At 38.2% G+C, this 22512-nt stretch overlaps 2 protein-coding genes and 1 pseudogene across 2 annotated transcripts; 1 reads left to right on the plus strand and 2 right to left on the minus strand.

The window, feature by feature from the left end:
* Window positions 1–4864: 4864 nt before the first annotated feature.
* LOC133235990 (olfactory receptor 2G3-like) lies at window positions 4865–5806 on the minus strand. The gene has a single exon (XM_061397743.1). It carries the CDS (start codon window positions 5804–5806, stop codon window positions 4865–4867), a length of 942 nt encoding a protein of 313 aa, XP_061253727.1.
* Window positions 5807–6985: 1179 nt separating this feature from the next.
* On the plus strand, window positions 6986–10156 carry LOC133235991 (uncharacterized). The gene is made up of 2 exons (XM_061397744.1): window positions 6986–8496; window positions 10131–10156. The coding sequence occupies exons 1-2, from the start codon at window positions 7578–7580 to the stop codon at window positions 10154–10156; spliced, it is 945 nt and encodes a 314-aa protein (XP_061253728.1). The 5' UTR covers window positions 6986–7577.
* A 9728-nt stretch (window positions 10157–19884) lies between these two features.
* LOC133235992 (olfactory receptor 2G6-like) lies at window positions 19885–20820 on the minus strand (annotated as a pseudogene).
* Window positions 20821–22512: the final 1692 nt, after the last annotated feature.

The following is a 22512-nucleotide window of genomic DNA, read 5'->3' on the forward strand; positions in this document are numbered from 1 at the left end:
AGATCTCTTCTCTGCTCATAGTTTGGCTCCAGTTTGATTTGTTCTTACAGATTCATACAATTTTGTATTTAATACAATTTTTATGGTTTTTAGAAAGGAATGGGAATAAATATTTTTGCTAAATTTACTATGTTTAATCAGAATCATTTTTCAAAAAATCTACTTAGATAGCTGGTTATGAGGATAAAATAATAGAAAATATATGTTAAGCTTGGAAAAATGCACCTTAACTTTTTATTCAGCAAAGATTTATACAATTATAAAATGTAAGGTGCCATATTATTTTTATTCTTGATATATATCATTGGAAGTCAATGATGTGATTTCCATCCTTCAAAGATGATGCCCTCTAAGCCTTACCAGATTCAGGATATTCTTTCCTGGAAGGCAACTTTCTTGATTCCATGTATATTTTCAGTTTTATCTCTTCCTTCAAAGTACTACATAGTAAACAGTGAAAGTGATAGTCGCTCAGTCATGTCTGACTCTTTGTGATACCATGGACTGTAGCCCATCAGGCTCCCCTGTCCATGGTATTTCCAGGCAAGAATACTGGAGTGGGTTGCCATTTCCTTCTCTAGGGGATCTTTCCAACCCAGGGATTGAACCCAGGTCTTTTGCATTGTGGGCAGATTCTTTACATCTGAGTTACCAAGGAATCTCAGGAATCCCCTATAAAATAAATTTCATGATTTATGAAGCAATTATAATAGATCTATCCTTTAGTATGAATTTCTTAAACACATAGATATTCGATATACTTGCCCTTTTATTTTGCATCTATCATGATCTTCAATTAATTTATATTTTATAGGAATATTATATATTATTCTTCAATAATGCTAGGATATTCTAATTCTTCACAGTGATAAACATTCAATGGTGCATAAATTATTACTGATTGAGTAAATTAGAGATAAACTTATATGTTGATTTATGACTTGGTTTGTCACTTCTTAGTGCACATGTTTTCATCTTAAGGAGAGTTCTTAAATAGTAGAGATCATAGGTTCATTTTCTTTAGCATAAATTTCTTATTGATTTAGGTTTAATGTGAGAAATTAAGTAACTGTGAAAATTAAAAAGGTTAACTGTGAGGATAATAGGGAGAAAGAGAGCTTATAGTTATAAAAACTAAAAGAAAAAATATGGATGATTATACGGGTGATTAATGGATCCTGCTGGTACAGATTTTCAGGAGAACCTTGCCAATAAAGACTTCATCTGTTACTATTACAGTAGATGAATTCAGTCTGGAGGTTGGAAGGTGAACTATAAGCAAGTGTGAAGTGGACTAGGAATAGGGATATCTTTGTTCAGAGTTTACATGAGGAATACATTTCCCCCTCGGCTCTGGCAATGGAAAACCACCAAAATCAAAGCAAGATTTAGATACTATAATTGAGTCACAATTATTAGATCATAGTAGACTAATTGCTATTGGCTTGTCTATGAAAAAAAAAAAAGTATGTTTGAATGAAACAACTTACCAACATATTTGGTGAGATGTCAAAAGCAGAACTCATTTGATTTTCATAAGTGAAACTAGTAGAATGTGAGTAGAATGAGAATTGTGAGTTGTGACAACCCACAAAATTTATGCTGGGAAAACATATATTTACTATCAAGGCCACTCAATCTGACACCATGCTTATCACCAAGATCAACAAAGTTTATTAATGACAACTAACATTGACCAAATTCTTACTATATTCTTTCTAAGGCTGTCCTCACTTTAGAAATGGAGAAAATGAGGGTTAGAAATGCTTAGTGATTTACCTGGAGTTATGCAGCTGGGAAATAAATGATGGAGACAGGACATAGAGTCTGATATCTGAGTTCAAATATTCTTTACTACCACATTACTATACTTGTCCTTTCGGAAATAACAGCTTAGGCTCTGTTGTCACCATTGAAAGCAAATGTGTCACACTTTTTGAGTGGAGAAAATAAACATGTTTTTTCCATATTATGAAGTCAAAAAAAAAAATGGACTAACTTATTTTTGCCACATTTTCAGGTGATTATTTTTCATTTTCTTTCCTTCTCTCTCTCTCTCTCTTTCTTTAGAATTCTGTTTTATTTGGCAGACTTTCTGAGGACTTCAGGTCTGGGAAGCAGTCTCTCAGAATAGCTCTCCTCAGGTGATTATTTTTCCATCCAGATATAAATGAGTAACTGTATGGCAGAAAGTGAAGAGGAACTAAAAAGCCTCTTGATGAAAGTGAAAGAGGAGAGTGAAAACGTTGGCTTAAAGCTCAACATTCACAAAACGAAGATCATGGCATCTGGTCCCATCACGTCATGGGAAATAGATGGGGAAACAGTGGAAACAGTGGCAGACTTTATTTTTGGGGCTCCCAAATCACTGCAGATGGTGATTGCAGCCATGAAATTAAAAGACGCTTACTCCTTGGAAGAAAAGTTATGACCAACCTAGATAGCATATTCAAAAGCAGAGACATTACTTTGCCAACAAAGGTCCGTCTAGTCAAGGCTATGGGTTTTCCAGTGGTCATGTATGGATGTGAGAGTTGGACTGTGAAGAAAACCGAGCACCAAAGTATTGATACTTTTTAACTGTGGTGTTGGAGAAGACTCTTGAGGGTCTCTTGGACTGCAAGGTGATCCAACCAGTCCATTCTGAAGGAGATCAGTCCTGGATGTTCTTTGGAAGGAATGATGCCAAAGCTGAAACTCCAGTACTTTGGCCACCTCATGCGAAGAGTTGAGTCATTGGAAAAGACTCTGATGCTGGGAGGGATTGGGGGCAGGAGGAGAAGGGGAAGACAGAGGATGAGATGGCTGGATGGCATCACCAACTTGATGGATGTGAGTTTGAGTGAACTCCAGGAGATGGTGATGGACAGGGAGGCCTGGCGTGCTGTGATTCATGGGGTCTAAAAGAGTTGTACACAACTGAGCGACTGAACTGAACTGACTGAGAATAGGGAAAAGGAGTCCAAAATGGCAGTGGCTAAAAGACAAGGAAGGGAAAAGCCCGCGAAAATAGAACAATGGAAGGTCAAAGGAAGGTCCGAGGATGGGAGTGAGGACTTCTGGTAAAACAGCACTCCTGGCTAAGCCCAATTTGCATAGGGCAGGCCCAGGGGGTAGGAAAAAACACATTAAAAAGAGGAGCCAAAAGCCTCTCTCTGTTTCTCTCTCCGCCGTGCTGGGGCGTTCTTCTTGTCAAGTCTTTGGATCAATGTGCCCTCACGCCTCGAAGATGGATTTTCCTGCTATCTTCTAAATAAAATAGAGCTGTAACACTGAGCTATAACACTGATTTGTCTAAGAGCTGTAACACAGTCCATTCGAGACCTGAGAGCTATAACACGGTCTGTCCAAGACCTGAGAGCTGTGACACGCCAAGGGGGCTTTAATGTCCATAACTCCAAATCTTTGTTGTGATGAGACAAAAACCGAGGAGAATACACTCGCCTGACAGAAACTAGTTATTGACTATGTAAATTGAACATAACCATAAACAGTACCCATATATAGACTAAAACAGAGGGAATATTATGATCAGAAAATTAGAAGATTGAAAAGATGTTAATTGCTATTTATTGATCATTTTTTGCACATGCTTTACTTATTGTTTTGTGCTGATCTCAGCGTATGGTTAAACAGTGTTGTGGTTGGATTAGCCCTTTGTGGTTCTTATGATTGCAAGATGCCCTCAACAATAACCACTGAGAAACCTGAAAAAAGAACAAGGTTCATTACTAACAAGTTCAAGAGTATACATGGCAAGTCTGGTCTTGGATAGAGAGAGAGCAGGTCTAGGGTTCTGCTTTCAATGAGGCTGAAGGTGGTGGCCTTGGGTTTCTGGGTTTCCTCTTCATTGGTGAAAACATAAGAGAGGGAATTAAAAGAGCAGGAAGTGAAAAACAAGTGGCCCAAGTTGTCAGTCACCCAAAATCAACCAAGACCTCTGAAACAAAAGAGTCTAAGAGTATGGGATTGGGGGAAGCCTGGCTCTTTAATCTATTCATGTGCTTAGCAATGATTCTTTTTAAGAACATTTGGAGTGGATGCCTCCATAATCATAGCTTAAGTCAAGCACTTACATTACAAAATGAACAAAGAAAAGCCTCTTAAACTTACACTACATTGCCTTTTGGATCTTTTAATAAACATAATAATGATGTTTCATTCGTTTAATGAAATATGTAAATATGATAAGTAAGTAAGAGATGTACATTCCCTAAGTAAATATGATACAAAAAAGCTTTAATAAAACTTGCACAAGCTCAGAAAGGAAGTTGTGGAGTTAAAATCCACACATTTAGAGTCTATTCTCTGCACTGGACACCACACAGCAAATGAAAACTCTTTATTGTGATAAATGGGAAATTACTTTTAGACAGAGTTGTTTCCAGGAATTGTTAGAATACTGTTGGGAAGGGATATAGTGTAGAAGCAGCCAGGAAAATGGTTGTTAAGCACCTCATAAAAATGGAAAGAAATGAAAGACTAAAAAGGGGGAAAGGAAGGAAGCAACAAAAAGGAGGGAAGGGAAGGCAAGGGGTAATACAGGAGAGAACAATTGGAAAAATAGAATGAACAGTAGAAAAAGGGAAGGAAGATTGAAAAAAAGCAGGAAGGGAGGGCAAGAAACAGAAATTATGTGAATAATGGACAATTAAAGGGTGTGCGGAAATAGTGGCTTCAAAGGGTTCAAAAGAAGCCTGGGAAAGAGGTTGAGAGGACGGATGATTCTGAGGCTGAGTAGCAGACTGTGATGATTGTGTGTGCTCCTTATAGGTTAGTGTTTCTTTAGACAAAGAATGTACAAGATGACCTTCAGCTTCATTTTGCCATCAAAAATCGACTTCTATGCGCTCAGCTTCATTTTTTATAAGCCTAGGTCTCTGGCTCTGTGAAAAAGTCTTCCCAGTGCTCCTTTCACATCTTTATTCCTCAGTGTGTAGATGAGAGGATTGAGGGCTGGAGTCACTACTGTGTAGAAGAGGGAGATGAATTTCCCATAAGTATGGGCATAAGAACTGTTGGGCTGGATGTAAACAGCTGTAATGGTCCCATAGAAGAGGGACACTACCATCAAGTGGGATCCACATGTCCCCAGGGCTTTGCGCCAGGCCTGGACTGACTTGATCCTAATAATTGCCTTGACTATATGTCCATAGGACATCAATATCAGTGCTAAGGGCAAAAGGAGCAAGACCAATGAAGCAATGAATAGCTGGACCTCATTGGCGTGGATGTCCACACATGCAAGTTTAATCATTGAGGGTACCTCACAGAAGAAATGATGGAGCCACTGATGTCCACAGCGAGGCAGCCAGAGGGTGACAGTGCTCTGGGTGAGAGTGTTTCCTACTCCACTCAGCCACGCAACCCCTGCCAGAGCCTGGCACAGCCGTGGGTTCATTACAGCTGCATAGTGGAGAGGTTTGCACACCGCAGCATAGCGATCAAAAGCCATTACAGCCAGGAGAATGCACTCAGTGGAGCCCAGAGCCAGAGAGACGTAGAGCTGGACAGCACAGCCCAGGGCTGTTATGGTCTTGGCTGGTCCTCTTAGGTTCCACAGAAGCTGGGGAACAATACTGGTAGTAAAGCAAATATCAACTAGGGAGAGGTGAGTAAGGAAAAAGTACATGGGTGTTCTGAGTTTAGAGTCTATAGAGGAGATCAGAATAATGACTGTATTTCCCATCAGAGTCAGGAGATAGGTTACCAAAACAACCACAAAGAGTATCTTTTCTAGGTTGGGCTGATCAGAGAAGCCCACCAGGACAAAGTCTTCTTTGACACTGCTACTGTTCATGCCCATCACCCTGTTCACAAAAAGGAGGAAAACATTGTAAGAATTTAGAGAAAGGATAATGTATTGAATGCTGGTCACAATGTGGTGGTGGTGGTGGTTTAGTTGCTAAGTTGTGTCTGCCTCTTGCCACTGCATGGACTGTAAGCACATCAGGCTCCTCTGTCCATGGGATTCTCCAGGCAAGAATACTGGAGTGGGTTGCCATTTCCTCCTTCCTGACCCAGGGATCTAACCTGCACCTCCTACATTGCAGGCAGATTCTTTACCAGTGGAGCCACCAGGGAAGCCAAGATCAACCTTTTAAAATTTCTCTTTGAAACACTGACTCTGAGAGAAATTACTGTGCCCCATAGAATAAATTTTGGCAATGTCCTTCAGCAGCTGCAGCAAATGACAATAAAGCCCAGACTATAAAGAGATGTACATGATGGCTAATTTAAGAATTTCCTTGTGTGATAACTATTAGAAGTTGAGATAAAATTTATCACAAAAAAATAAAGAATAGCAGAAGAATAACACTAGGACCACAGCCTTGTCTAACTCAGTGAAACTAAGCCATGCCCATGGGGCAAACCAAGATGGGCGGGTCATAGTGGAGAGATCTGACAGGATGTGGTCCACTGGAGAAGGGAATGGTAAACCACTTCAGAATTCTTGCCTTGAAAACCCCATGAACAGTATGAAAAGGCAAAATGATAGGGTACTGAAAGAGAAACTCCCCAGGTCAGTAGGTGCCCAATATGGTACTGGAGATCAGTGGAGAAATAACTCCAGAAAGAATGAAGGGATGGAGCCAAAGCAAAGCAATACCCAGCTGTGGGTGTGATTGGTGATAGAAACAAGGTCCGATGTTGTAAAGAGCAATATTGCATAGGAACCTGGAATGTCAGGTCCATGAATCAAGGCAAATTGGAAGTGGTCAAACAAGAGATGGCAAGAGTGAATGTTGACATTCTAGGAATCAGCGAACTAAAATGGACTGGAATGGGTGAATTTAACTCAGATGACCATTATATCTACTACTGCGGGCAGGAATCCCTCAGAAGAAATGGAGTGGCCCATCATGGTCAACAAAAGAGTCTGAAATGCAGTACTTGGATGCAATCTCAAAAACGACAGAATGATCTCTGTTCGCTTCCAAGGCAATCCATTCAATATCACAATAAGCCAAGTCTATGCCCCAACCAGTAATGCTGAAGAAGCTGAAGTTGAATGGTTCTATGAAGACCTACAAGACCTTTTAGAACTAACACCCCAAAAAGATGTCCTTTTCATTATAGGGGACTGGAATGCAAAAGTAGGAAGTCAAGAAACACCTGGAGTAACAGGCAAATTTAGCCTTGGAATACGGAATGAAGCAGGGCAAAGACTGATAGAGTTTTGCCAAGAAAATGCACTGGTCATAACAGACACCCTCTTTCAACAACACAAGAGAAGACTCTATACATGGACATCACCAGATGGTCAACACCGAAAAGAGATTGATTATATTCTTTGCAGCCAAAGATGGAGAAGCTCTATACAGTCAGCAAAAACAAGACCAGGAGCTGACTGTGGCTCAGATCATGAACTCCTTATTGCCAAATTCAGACTGAAATTGAAGAAAGTAGGGAAAACCACTAGACCATTCAGGTATGACCTAAATCAAATCCCTTATGATTATACAGTGGAAGTGAGAAATAGATTTAAGGGTCTAGATCTGATAGATAGAGTGCCTGATGAACTATGGAATGAGGTTCGTGACATTGTACAGGAGACAGGGATCAAGACCATTCCCATGGAAAAGAAATGCAAAAAAGCAAAATGGCTGGCTGTGGAGGCCTTACAAATAGCTGTGAAAAGAAGAGAAGCAAAAAGCAAAGGAGAAAAGGAAAGATATAAGCATCTGAATGCAGAGTTCCAAAGAATAGCAAGAAGAGATAAGAAAGCCTTCTTCAGTGATCAATGCAAAGAAATAGAGGAAAACAACAGAATGGGAAAGACTAGGGATCTCTTCAAGAAAATCAGAGACACCAAGGGAACATTTCATGCAAAGATGGGCTCGATCAAGGACAGAAATGGTATGGACCTAACAGAAGCAGAAGATATTAAGAAGAGATGGCAAGAATACACAGAAGAACTGTACAAAAAAGATCTTCAAGACCCAGATAATCACGATGGTGTGATCACTCACCTAGAGCCAGATATCCTGGAATGTGAAGTCAAGTGGGCCTTACAAAGCATCACTATGAACAAAGCTAGTGGAGACAATGGAATTCCAGTTGAGCTATTTCAAATCCTGAAAGATGATGCTGTGAAAGTGCTGCACTCAATATGCCAGCAAATTTGGAAAACTCAGCAGTGGCCACAGGACTGGAAGAGGTCAGTTTTCATTCCAATCCCAAAGAAAGGCAATGCCAAAGAATGCTCAAACTACTGCACAATTGCACTCATCTCACATGCTAGTAAAGTAATGCTCAAAATTCTCCAAGCCAGGCTTCAGCAATATGTGAACCATGAACTTCCTGATGTTCAAGCTGGTTTTAGAAAAGGCAGAGGAACCAGAGATCAAATTGCCAACATCCACTGGATCATGGAAAAAGCAAGAGAGTTCCAGAAGAACATCTATTTCTGCTTTATTGAGTATGCCAAAGCCTTTGACTGTGTGGATCACAATAAACTGTGGAAAATTCTTCAAGAGATGGGAATACCAGACCACCTGATCTGCCTCTTGAGAAATTTGTATGCAGGTCACGAAGAAACAGTTAGAACTGGACATGGAAGAACAGACTGGTTCCAAATAGGAAAAGGAGTACGTCAAGGCTGTATATTGTCACCCTGCTTATTTAACTTCTATGCAGAGTACATCATGAGAAACACTGGACTGGAAGAAACACAAGTTGGAATCAAGATTGCCGGGAGAAATATCAATAATCTCAGATATGCAGATGACACCACCCTTATGGTGGAAAGTGAAGAGGAACTCAAAAGCCTCTTGATGAAAGTGAAAGTGGAGAGTGAAAAAGTTGGCTTAAAGCTCAACATTCACAAAACGAAGATCATGGCATCTGGTCCCATCACTTCATGAGAAATAGATGGGGAAACAGTGGAAACAGTGTCAGACTTTATTTTTCTGGGCTCCAAAATCACTACAGATGGTGACTGCAGCCATGAAATTAAAAGACACTTACTCCTTTGAAGGAAAGTTATGACCAACCTAGATAGTATATTGAAAAGCAGAGACATTACTTTGCCAACAAAGGTTCGTCTAGTCAAGGCTATGGTTTTTCCTGTGGTCATGTATGGATGTGAGAATTGGACTGTGAAGAAGGCTGAGCGCCGAAGAATTGATGTTTTTGAACTGTGGTGTTGGAGAAGACTCTTGAGAGTCCCTTGGACTGCAAGGAGATCCAACCAGTCCATTCTAAAGGAGATCAGCCCTGGGATTTCTTTGGAAGGAATGATGCTAAAGCTGAAACTCCAGGTCTTTGGCCACCTCATGCGAAGAGTTGACTCATTGGAGAAGACTCTGATGCTGGGAAGGATTGGGGGCAGGAGGAGAAGCGGACAACAGAGGATGAGATGGCTGGATGGCATCACTGACTCGATGGACGTGAGTCTGAGTGAACTTCGGGAGTTGGTGATGGACAGGGAGGCCTGGCGTGCTGCGATTCATGGGGTTGCAAAGAGTCCGACATGACTAAGCGACTGATCTGATCTGATTATTAATATTATTATCAATTCAATATTAATTGTAATTAATTTTGAATATCAATATTAATATTGATATTGTTATTAATAATCATTAGCACATGATTAATTTATAGCTTATGAAAAATCATTCAAATTAAATGGGAAAACTCAGTAGTACTGATGTATAATATGTGTAAATAATATTTCAATTCTTCAACTGGAATTTTAAGTTGGGCATTTTTTCCCCAGGATTTTCATATATATAAATACAGCCTACTTCTGGAGATTATAGAGATTATTTTTCCTATAAAATGGCAAACATTTGGCTATTGAAAGAAATAATATTAACATTTATATCCAAATATTCAATCATTATGCACACATGATTTCAAAAATCTATTTCCTTTAAGGATTAGTCAACTCATTTATCCTACCACTTAATAGTGATGTAAATTCATGAACATATTTAGAGCAAACCTCCTTGCCTTCTTTGGTGAGTGGTGTTGAGGAAAGGAGTCAGCTTTCCTGTCTTGTGTGTTGAAAGAAGAAGTGGTTGAATCTGATTAAAGGAATGAGGATCAGGAAAGGAAGCATCTTTGGTGGGATGAAAAAGGCTGCTTCAATGCACTTCAAATCCACATTGAATTTTTATCTTCAGGAAGATTAAAAGGCCAGGATTTGTAATGGACTTTTAAAAAGTCCAAACAGCTATAAATGCAAATGTTTAAAGTATATTCACTGGTACAAACCTTATTCCCCAAAGACAGTAACTCTATTTCCTGTTTAAGACAAACAGAAGCTTTTACATGTCATCAGTGAAAATCACTCAGATTTCAAATTTCTTCCTTAATAATTGCATATCCTAAAATTGTTTTATTACTTTTGGGAAAATTATTCATGGATGTAAAATATACTCTTATATATAAGATGTATTGATTCAACTTATCACATAAATATGATACTTAGTAGAACCCAGTGAAAAGGAAAGAAGTTAAGGGAAGCATCCAGTGTGGAATCTAGACATTCAACAGCAGCATGATGTCTCTGAGTGATCACTCAAAATAGCAAAAGTAAATAACAGTAAAATGAGCATGCAAAAGGATCTCTAAGGAACAAACCAGTTTATATTATACAGACATATTTTCTTATAAACACTCTCATAATTATATATCTTCATATGCATGCACAAAAATACAAATACATTCATACATGTGTAATTCCTTCGATTCTATTATTCATGGTCAATTTTCAACTATTTAGTTCCCTAAAAAGTATTCATTTTTCCTATCAAAAGAGTAACAAAAAGCCAAACCCAGGTCCCTTGTTTGATTTTAATTCAGTCTGCAGGTTGCTACCTTATCCTCTCTAATGAGAATTTCTCCTGTGTTTTAAATTCTGCCACATTTCCCCACACACATATGCAATACCTCAACAGAAATACCATGAAAGATCAATTCACAGTCATGAATTTGCTCCTTATTTATACAGAAAGTTATAACAGTATGTTTACTTTAGGCTTCTAGAAGGATTCTATTCCAGTATGATGCAAAATTTATCATCACCCATGTACCATATTATCTCCACACCTGAATGAACATCACTTTAAAATAGAATTTCAATTTGCCATTAAAAGTTAAGAGTCATAAGCATGATATAGATATAAAAGCAAGGCATCAGAAAAAGTAAATAAGTTAAAAGAGGAACATTTCCAGATTTCCTTTTTTGGGGGAATACTGATACTCTTATTGTGAAAAAGAACTTTAAGTCATAGGATTCAAATTATTATTACCTTGAAATGAGCTCTGAAGGCCCATGTACTAGTTTTAGGGACTGTTATTTAAGATGGAGCTTTCGGAAGGTCAGCAAGTCAGGAGAGACTGGAAAGGATACAGAACACCAAATAAGGAAAAGTTCCATGGAAACAGTTCTCCCAACATGGCAATTAATATTAGGCTTCATAAGAAGAACTGTCCCAGGAGATGATCCTGAAAGAGAGAGTTTTGTCCCTCTGATTTTTCACTGTTGTTTCCATCCAGGCCAAACTACAGAGATATTTAAACTCTGCTCTCATAACCACCCAACACTGAGTTGTTTTCTAATTTCTGCCATGTTCATGTTAAATTTCTAATAATATAATCTATATTATACATATATGTACCTGCTAGTTACAAATATATTCTGTTATATTTGTAATTGAAGAATACAACTTGAATTGTAATCTTGAATATTTGTATATTTAAGAATATACAAGAAGAAATTTTGTATATTTGAATTGAAGATACAAATATATCTTCATACTTTCTGTATTTTAAATTTTAGCCAATCTGGTTGTATATTTCATGATTTCAATTTGTACTCCCCTGATAACTGATGACTATGCCAAAGCCTTTGACTGTGTGGATCACAATAAACTGTGGAAAATTCTGAAAGAGATGGGAATACTAGACCACCTGACCTGCCTCTTGAGAAATTTGTATGCAGGTCACAAAGAAACAGTTAGAACTGGACATGGAACAACAGACTGGTTCCAAATAGGAAAAGGAGTACGTCAAGGCTGTATACAGTCACCCTGCTTATTCAACTTATATGCAGAGTACATCATGAGAAACACTGGACTGGAAAAAGCACAAACTGGAATCAAGATTGCCGGGAGAAATATCAATAACCTCAGATATGCAGATGACACCACCCTTATGGCAGAAAGTGAAGAGGAACTCAAAAGCCTCTTGATGAAAGTGAAAGTGGAGAGTGAAAAAGTTGGCTTAAAGCTCAACATTCACAAAACAAAGATCATGGCATCCAGTCCCATCACTTCATGAGAAATAGATGGGGAAACAGTGGAAACAGTGTCAGACTTTATTTTTCTGGGCTCCAAAATCACTGCAGATGGTGACTGCAGCCATGAAATTAAAAGACGCTTACTCCTTGGAAGGAAAGTTATGACCAACCTAGATAGCATATTCAAAAGCAGAGACATTACTTTGCCAACAAAGGTCCATCTAGTCAAGGCTATGGTTTTTCCAGTAGTCATGCATGGATGTGAGAGTTGGACTGTGAAGAAAGCTGAGCACAGAAGAATTGATGCTTTTGAACTGTGGTGTTGGAGAAGACTCTTGAGAGTCCCTTGGACTGCAAGGAGATCCAACCAGTCCATTCTGAAGGAGATCAGCCCTGGGATTTCTTTGGAAGGAATGATGCTAAAGCTGAAACTCCAGTACTTTGGCCACCTCATGCAAAGAGTTGACTCATTGGAAAAACTCTGATGCTGGGAGGGATTGGGGGCAGGAGGAGAAGGGGACGACAGATGGCTGGATGGCATCACTGACTCGATGGATGTGAGTTTGAGTGAACTCCGGGAGATGGTGATGGACAGGGAGGCCTGGCATGTTGCGATTCATGGGGTCGCAAAGAGTCAGACATGACTGAAAGACTGAACTGAACTGATAACTGATGAAGTTAGCTAATTGACTTCACATTAATAATTGCCTGATAATTGACTAAAAATAACATAAATGTGAAAAACTGAAAAGTCAGTCTTTGACTACAGAAACTAGTAAACATTCCCGCCTAGATTCCCCTACAGGTTTACCCTGGCAGTTCAGAAACTACACTTATCAGCTAGAGGCACAGAGGAAGATGCACAAGATGGAAAGCAGGGACTGCTGCTAATGCTGCCAAGTCACTTGAGTCGTGTCCGACTCTGTGCGACCCATAGATGGCAGCCCACCAGGCTTCCCGTCCCTGGGATTCTGCAGGCAAGAACACTGGAGTGGGTTGCCATTTCCTTCTCCAATGCATGAAAGTGAAAAGTGAAAGTGAAGTTCCTCAGTCGTGTCCGACTCTAGCGACCCCATGGACTGCAGCCTACTAGGCTCCTCCGTCCATGGGATTTTCTAGGCAAAAGTACTGGAGTGGGGTGCCATTGCCTTCTCTGAACGCAGGGACTGATGTCACCCAAATCCCCACTGTAAGGTCTCTGACAGGAACAGGCTCAAGCTCAGGAAACACAGAATCTTTATGTGAATTAAGTGTCACTGGACAGTGGACATTTTAATTACTAATGTGAAAACACTTTATTAGTAAAAGTTGACATTGTTACCATTTGAAAATGGCTGGAAAGATTATGAGACATTCTAAAGATGTTATCCAGGAGCAGGGAAAGAACTGCTTACATGGTACAGGCAGGATAGATAAAGGAATAAAATTGTTGTTCTTCTACTTTAATCACACCCCATGAGTACTCTTACTGTTAGGATATCATGGGTAAACATGGATTGAGTTTGCTAGGTGCCAAGCACTCTGCCAAGCATGTTACATGAGGTACCTCACTTATCACTCACCACCTTAGGAACTTGGTATTATTGTTCTACTCACTATAGTGGAATAATTTTACCTACAAGTTCAATAACTTGCCCTGAATATTAAGAAACTGCTGGGTATTTAAATATTAATTGAACAAAAGATGAATGACAACATGTTGTAGAAGACAAGGGATAAATTAGATCATAATGCTAGAGAACCTGGAATTCTGTGCTCCTGAGACTTTATTTAAAAAAAGAAATGACCCACCCCAGATGGAGTCACTGTGCTAAGCTCAGAAAAGCAAAACCAATACAATATTGTAAAGTAAAAAAAAATTAAAAAATAAAAATTTTTTTAAAAAAAAGGAAAGGAAAAAAGAAAAGTAAACTGAGACATAAAACCTAACCTGTTAAGATTTACTGTTTCTTCCTGGTTCAGTTTTGGAAAGTACTTTTTTAAGAATTTGTCCATTTCTTCCACATTGTCCATTTTATTGGCATATAATTGCTGATAGTAGTCTCTTATGATCCTTTGTATTTGTGTGTTGTCTGTTGTGATCTTTCCATTTTCATTTCTAATTTTATTGATTTGATTTTTCTCCCTTTGTTTCTTGATGAGTCTGGCTAATGGCTTGTCAATTTTATTTATCCTTTCAAAGAACCAGCTTTTGGCTTTGTTGATTTTTGCTATGGTCTCCTTTGTTTCTTTTGCATTTATTTCTGCCCTAATTTTTAAGATTTCTTTCCTTCTACTAACCCTGGGGTTCTTCATTTCTTCCTTTTCTAGTTGCTTGAGGTGTAGAGTTAGGTTATTTATTTGACATCTTTCTTGTTTCTTGAGGTATGCCTGTATTGCTATGAACTTTCCCCTTAGCACTGCTTTTACAGTGTCCCATAGGTTTGGGGTTGTTGTGTTTTCATTTTCATTCATTTCTATGCATATTTTGATTTCTTCTGTGATTTGTTGGTTATTCAGCAGCGTGTTGTTAAGCCTCCATATGTTGGAATTTTTAATATGTTTTCTCCTGCAATTGAGATCTAATCTTACTGCATTGTGGTCAGAAAAGATGCTTGGAATGATTTCAATTTTTTGAATTTACCAAGGCTACATTTATGACCCAGGATGTGATAGATCCTGGAGAAGGTTCCATGTGCGCTTGAGAAAAAGGTGAAATTCATTGTTTTGGGGTGAAATGTCCTATAGATATCAATTAGGTCTAACTGGTCTATTGTATCATTTAAAGTTTGTGTTTCTTTGTTAATTTTCTGTTTAGTTGATCTATCCATAGGTGTGAGTGGGGTATTAAAGTCTCCCACTATTATTGTACAGCCACTATGGAGAACAGTGTGGAGATTCCTTAAAAAACTGGAAATAAAACTGCCATATGACCCAGCAATCCCACCGCTGGGCATACACACCGAGGAAACCAGAAGTGAAATAGACACGTGTACCCCAATGTTCATCGCAGCACTGTTTATAATAGCCAGGACATGGAAGCAACCTAGATGTCCATCAGCAGATGAATGGATAAGAAAGCAGTGGTACATATACACAATGGAGTATTACTCAGCCATTAAAAAGAATACATTTGAATCAGTTCTAATGAGATGGATGAAACTGGAGCCTATTATACAGAGTGAAGTAAGCCAGAAAGAAAAACACCAATACAGTATACTAATGCATATATATGGAATTTACAAAGATGGTAACAACAACCCTGTATGCGAGACAGCAAAAGAGACACAGATGTATAGAACAGTCTTTTGGACTCTGTGGGAGAGGGAGGGGGGATGATTTGGGAGAATGGCATTAAAACATGTATAGTATCATATAAGAAACGAATCGCCAGTCCAGGTTCGATGCAGTATACAGGAAGCTTGGGGCTGGTGTATTGGGATGACCCAGAGGGATGGTATGGGGAGGGAGGTGGGAGAGGGGTTCAGGATGGGGAATACGTGTACACTCATGGCGGATGTATGTTGATGTATGGCAAAACCAATACAATATTGTAAAGTAAAAAAAATAATAATAATAAAAATAAAATAATTATTAAAAAAAAAAAAAACTAACCTAATTGTTAGTTACAGCCTCCTTAAGGAGTGTAGTTTTAGCTAGTCAGTCTGGAATTTTCTTGTCAATGCACTGAAATAAAATTAATACTTTCTGACGGTACTATAAAAATTTAAACATAAAATTTCTTCTCTGCCCTTAGCCTCCTCTCTTCCTACACAGTGAATTGTGTCTCTACATTATGTGTTCATTAAACCTGTCTTATTGGCAGGAACACCTGATCATCCATAAAGTTGGCAGCCTCAAGCCAACTCTTTAAAAGACAACATTTCTTCTTGATCTTGTTTAGGGTCATATGACTCACCATGAAGGTGCTAAAATCTGATTATATAAACTGTCAAGAATACATCATTTGATGTACAGCCCTCTATCCCAAGAAACATATAAACTGTGTTTTGACTTCTAATGGGGGAACAGTTCTCTGAGCTTTCTGAGATGCTCTTCTTGGGTTATAATCCTTAAATTTGGCTTGAATAAAATTTTCAAATTATTTCTTAGATAGGCTGAGGCTGATTAAATTTTTGTTGATAGCGCCAGTGAGGTAATCTAATACATAGTCCCTTTTCATCCCCCTAGGTAGCTTACCTGAACCTGAAACAATCCAGTCTTTTCTCCTTCTGCCTATAAAAGTCTCCTATTATGTATAACTTCTCTTTACTTGGTAGATGGGAAGCTACCTGACTTATGGCTTGCTAAATAAAACCAATTAAATCTTAAAATTTATTAGGCTGAATTTTTGTTTTTTGACATTAGTAATCAGTGGCTCAGTGGTAAAGAATCTGCCCGCCAATGCAGGAGATGCAGGTTTGATCCCTGGGCTGGGAAGGTCCCCTAGAGAATGAAATGGCAACCCACTCTAGTATTCTTGCCTGGGAAATCCCATGGACAGAGGAGCCTGGAGGGCTACAGTTCATGGGGTCACAAAAGAGTAGCACAAGGCTTAGCAACTAAAGAACAGCAATCATTTGAAGCCATTTAAATTAGAAAAGTGGAATTATATATGGAAAATAATTTTATGGAATAATCAAACTTATGGAGAAAAGAAAGGTTTGAAGAAACCGTTTGGAGGTTTTAGAAATTCAGTCATAGATAACAATAAGTGTCTAAGAGATTAGAAGGTGAACTACTGCTTGGGTTGGTGTAAAGGTCTGCTGTGCAGCAGAGAGCATATTACACAGTTGAAGACACTCACAGTTATTGAAATAACTATAATCTCCACACTGAATATATCCATAAACTCTTCTCAGCTCAGGGTCACATGCTTGCAAACTTATTTAAAATCAAGATAGAGAATCTGAATTAGGGCAATGGAATGTGAATAAGATGGAGGGAAAGGATTAAGATAACAATAGGGAATAAGATTAAGAAGACTTTGATATTCATGTGAGGGTCAGGTAAACCTAACTATAAAGTAGAACTCATATTTAGATTTTATGCTGAGTTAGAGGAGTTATGAAAAGGAATGGGGATCCTTTGGTCTATTTAAAGTTATTAAAATAATTTTAGACAGTGGTAAAAGTTTCTATCAGAGAGATCAAATGGTTAAGGTCTATCAAGTCATCATGAGTTTTTATTTTATTTTATTTATTTATTTATTTTTTAAATTTTATTTTATTTTTAAACTTTACAATATTGTATTAATTTTGCCAAATATCGAAATGAATCCGCCACAGGTATACCTGTGTTCCCCATCCTGAACCCTCATCCCTCCTCCCTCCCCATAGCCTCCCTCTGGGTCGTCCCAGTGCACTAGCCCCAAGCATCCAGTATTGTGCATCGAACCTGGACTGGCGACTCGTTTCATACCTGATATTATACATGTTTCAATGCCATTCTCCCAAATCTCCCCACCCTCTCCCTCTCCCACAGAGTCCATAAGACTGATCTATACATCAGTGTCTCTTTTGCTGTCTCGTACAGAGGGTTATTGTTACCATCTTTCTAAATTCCATATATATGCACGTTGGTATACTGTATTGGTGTTTTTCTTTCTGGCTTACTTCACTCTGTATAATAGACTCCAGTTTCATCCACCTCATTAGAACTGATTCAAATGTATTATTTTAATGGCTGAGTAATACTCCATTGTGTATATGTACCACTGCTTTCTTTATCCATTCATCTGCTGATGGACATCTAGGTTGCTTCCATGTCCTGGCTATTATAAACAGTGCTGTGATGAACATTGGGGTACACGTGTCTCTTTCCCTTCTGGTTTCCTCAGTGTGTATGCCCAGCAGTGGGATTGCTGGATCATAAGGCAGTTCTATTTCCAGTTTTTGAAGGAATCTCCACACTGTTCTCCATAGTGGCTGTACCAGTTTGCATTCCCACCAACAGTGTAAGAGGGTTCCCTTTTCTCCACACCCTCTCCAGCATTTATTGCTTGTAGACTTTTGGATCGCAGCCATTCTGACTGGCGTGAAATGGTACCTCATAGTGGTTTTGATTTGCATTTCTCTGATAATGAGTGATGAGTTTTTAAATCACAAAAGTGGTGTAGAAGTAGCCTTAATTATTGTATGATTTCTTTCTTTTTTTTAAATTTTATTTTATTTTTAAACTTTACAATATTGTATTAGTTTTGCCAAACATCGAAATGAATCCGCCACAGGTATACCCGCGTTCCCCATCCTGAACCCTCTATTAATATATAACAGACCGTGGGCTAAACTCAGATTTATTTATCACAACAGTCATGTAAATTAGGAACTCTTATTACCACTCAAGTATTAATTACTGATCTACTTGATTAGATTGATAGATTGGGTTTTGAACTCAAGCATTTTGACCCAAAATATCAATCATATTCTCTACAGCACAGGTTACACAATCTAAACTGGCTCTTAAGAAGTGAAAATTGGTGCTGATCTAAAGAGAAGTGAAGTAAAGAGAGATTTTGGTTGGTCTCAGTGTTTTCAACACAATGAAAAAGAAGCGCAATGTACAAGACAATGCAGAATACAAGACAATTGCAAACAAGTCAAGCACAAGTTAAGAAGGATGGAGGAAGACTGAAGAATTTGGAGGCTATAGAACACCATAGTGTTTTCGAAAGTATTTAATAATCTTTAAGATTTATTCAGCACTTACCAGAGCCATGAGTCATTTTAAAGTACATTGCATGAATTAATGTATTTAATTCTCACTGCAGACCTGTGAGGTGATTAAACTGAGGAACAGAGAGATTAAGTAAAGAACAAAAGGTTTTACATAGCTAATAGAAAGAGCAAAGTTTCAAACCAAGTCTGGCTTCAGAACCCATGTGTTTTACAATCTCAGAGACCCTGAAATAAGAAATACAGCATCGAGTAAGATTCAATACAAGGTTTTGCCCTGTAGACCCTCAGTCCATTTGAAATTAGATTACATTAAGTTACATTAAATTTTAGTATCACATTAGGTTTTAGTATTTCATTAAATTATTAAGTAACTTCTATAGTTATTTAACAGTTATTTCTATTGCTTTCATTTAAAAGCAAACCTTTCTCTTCCTTAATAGCATTTTAAGTAGATTCACAAATCTGGTGCATTACTGTAAAAAGAGCCCATATTTTCAAGTTTTGTTTTGTTGTTGTTGTTGTTGTTGTTTTTCCTTGAAAGAATTGGGATACTGTGGTAGAATGTTTTAAACAATGTCACACTAGGGCTCTTTTACAAAAGAAGAGTAATTTCCTCATGCTAATATATACTTTTGCATTTTCTGTTTCATATTAAACACTATCTAATTCCCTAATCAAATATGTAAGCACATGCATATTGGGTAGATCACTGAATCTCCCTATTCTGGGATATGCCCTTTAAAGACATTTAGTAGAAGAAAGTATGAATATGTTTATAAAACACACACACACACACAGATGAAGTTCCATGAGATACACAAGTAGAGTCTACATGTGCTTCTTTTTTCTAAACCACAGTAGCCATATTGTTGATAAATACAGACAGAAAGGTAAGCAGTCACTTGGGAGTAGTTATTAAATCTTAGGTCTCCTTAATAATTTTCCTCCATGAAAAGTCACTGTTTCCTTGATTTTTCCTTAGGAATTTTGTTCTATTCTCAGCATTTTTCTCAGGGCTCCTTTCATATCCTTGTTCCTCAGAGTATATATGAGGGGGTTGAGGGTGGAAGTTACAATAGTGTAGAAGAGTGGAAGGAACTCCCCCTGGCTATGGCCATAGAATCTCTTTGGTTGAATGTATATGGCTGAGCTGGTCCCAAAGAAGAGGGACACCACCAGCAGATGGGAACCGCAGGTCCCTAGAGCCTTACGCCAAGCTTGGAATGACTTAATTTTTTTCACTGCTTGCACGATGAATCCATAAGAGACCAATATCAATGCCACAGGAAGAAGAAGGAGAACTAATGTGGCCACAAAAAGCTGGACTTCATTTGCATGGATGTCAAAGCGGGCCAAATTGATCATGGCAGGCACTTCGCATAAGAAGTTGTGCACATGGCGATGTCCACAGCGAGGAAGGTGAAGGGTGATGGTTCCTTGGATAAGAGTGTTTCCTATTCCACATAGCCAGGCTATTCCTCCTAAGGACTTACAAAATGATGGGTGCATAACACTGGTGTAATTGAGAGGTCTGCAGCCCGCTACATAGCGGTCAAATGCCATGATGGTCAGGAGAACACACTCAGTGGAACCCAGTGAAAGGGACAAATAGAGTTGTATGGCACAGCCTGTTGATGCGATGGTCTTGGCTGGTCCCTTCAGGTTCCACAATAACTGGGGGACGATGCTGGTAGTTAAGAAAAGGTCAAGAAAGGAGAGATTTGTGAGGAAGAAATACATAGGTGTGTGAAGTTTGGAGTCCAGTCAGGAGACCAGGATAATGGCTGTGTTGCCCAGGATGGTCAAAAGATAGGATATCAAAATGACCGCAAAAAGGATGGCCTCCAATTGAGGCTGGTCTGAGAATCCAAGCAAAATAAAATCTCCCCCAGATGTTTCATTATTTTCTTCCATTAGTCTGTTATTGTAAAAGAGAAAAATGGACACAAAATTCAATTGAGGGAAATAACATTTTTACTATTTACTTCTAAAATTTGAAGTAAACTCAGATTTTCATAACTAGTCAGTTTTCACAGAGAAGGAAAAATGGTAATTATTAAAAAGGCATTCTTAAAAACAAAGGCATTGTTTTGTGTCATCATTTCTTGACTCAAATATTTGACCCATCCTCTTTTTGTGTGTGTAACCATTCTCTTTTCCCATTTGTTGAAAATTATTAAGGTAATTTTTCTAAGAAGAAAAGAAAAGCTCTCAGTTTGAGTCGCTACGTAAGTCTGTTAGTAGAAGCGGGAGGAAAAGAGGATAGGAATGCTGAAGCAAATTTAAGCGCCTAGTAGGAAATGAATTAGGAGTGATCATTGTTTGTTTCCACAGAAATTACAATGCAAAAATAATGAATAACAGTTGACTGAGTAGATCAGAAAAATAAATGGAACATATTTTTTGTCTTTTGTTATTCAAAGACAAAGCAAGTTCTGATAATGTTTCTTATAACTAAATATTTGATCAGAGTGTGTATAGGGTCAGACACAGGTGAATTTCAGCAGAGAGGAAAGCTAAATAATTTTATAAGCTATTTAACAACTGATCACAAGTTTTTATACCTCAAAGTTGACGGAAAAAAAAAAGACATTTGTGATACATGCACATAAAAACACAAATGCACAAACTCAGGTGTGCAATTTGTTCAGTTTTTGATAAAATGTCTTCAGATTAAAAAAAAAAAAAAAGGTGAAAACTCACTTACACACACCCACCTAATTAAAGACAAGGAATTGGCATTTGGTGACGTCATGAAAAAGCAAAATATATCTTTGTCATCAATTTTACATTCTGCAGAACAGAATCAGTCCAGATTATATTTCGCCACACCTCTTCATTTACTATTTTTCTACAATATCATCTTCTGTGTCCCCAAATTTTATGCTCTCATCAAGTGTGTGTGCTCAGTCATGTCCAACAACCCTATGGACTGTAACTCACCAAGCTTCTCTGTCCATGGGATTCTCCATGCAAAAATACTGCAATGGGTTGCCATTTCCTTCTCCAGTGCATCTTCCCAATTCAGGGACTGAATCCACATTTCCTGAATTGGCAGGCAGATTGTTTACCGCTGTACCACCTGGGAAATCCCCTTTAGGAGAATGGCATTGAAACATGTAAAATATCATGTATGAAATGAGATGCCAGTCCAGGTTCAATGCACGATACTGGATGCTTGGGGCTAGTGCACTGGGGCGACCCAGAGGGATGGTATGGGGAGGGAGGAGGGAGGAGGGTTCAGCATGGGGAGCACATGTATACCTGTGATGGATTCATTTTGATATTTGGAAAAACTAATACAATTATGTAAAGTTTAAAAATAAAATAAAATTTAAAAAAATACAATAAAATCAGTCTCTTGTTGAATCATTTAGGAATAATGAAAGCTAAATTTATAAGCTTATTTGGGTATGTATATACTTTTACAAGTAACACGGCATCTTAAGTGAAATAAACATACTTTCAAAATTTTGTTTTTTTAATGTTATTGAAGAAAGTTGAACAAATGTAATTGTATGTACTTAAAGTGTACAACACGATAACATGCTATACATATATATTGCAGAATGATTACAAAGATTAAGAAAATTAACATATTCATCA

The sequence above is a fragment of the Bos javanicus genome, chromosome 23 (assembly GCF_032452875.1).
Source record: "Bos javanicus breed banteng chromosome 23, ARS-OSU_banteng_1.0, whole genome shotgun sequence".
NCBI lineage: Eukaryota > Metazoa > Chordata > Mammalia > Artiodactyla > Bovidae > Bos > Bos javanicus.

What these genes read in the sequence shown, in the direction of transcription:
- LOC133235990 (XM_061397743.1), bottom strand. Translation starts at nt 5,806, where the DNA reads ATGGGCATGAACAGTAGCAGTGTCAAAGAAGACTTTGTCCTGGTGGGC.
- LOC133235991 (XM_061397744.1), top strand. Translation starts at nt 7,578, where the DNA reads ATGGAAAAGAAATGCAAAAAAGCAAAATGGCTGGCTGTGGAGGCCTTA. An exon ending in AGAGATGGGAATACCAGACC is followed by an intron (nt 8,497 to 10,130) that starts ACCTGATCTGCC and finishes TTTTATCTTCAG; the next exon opens with GAAGATTAAAAGGCCAGGAT.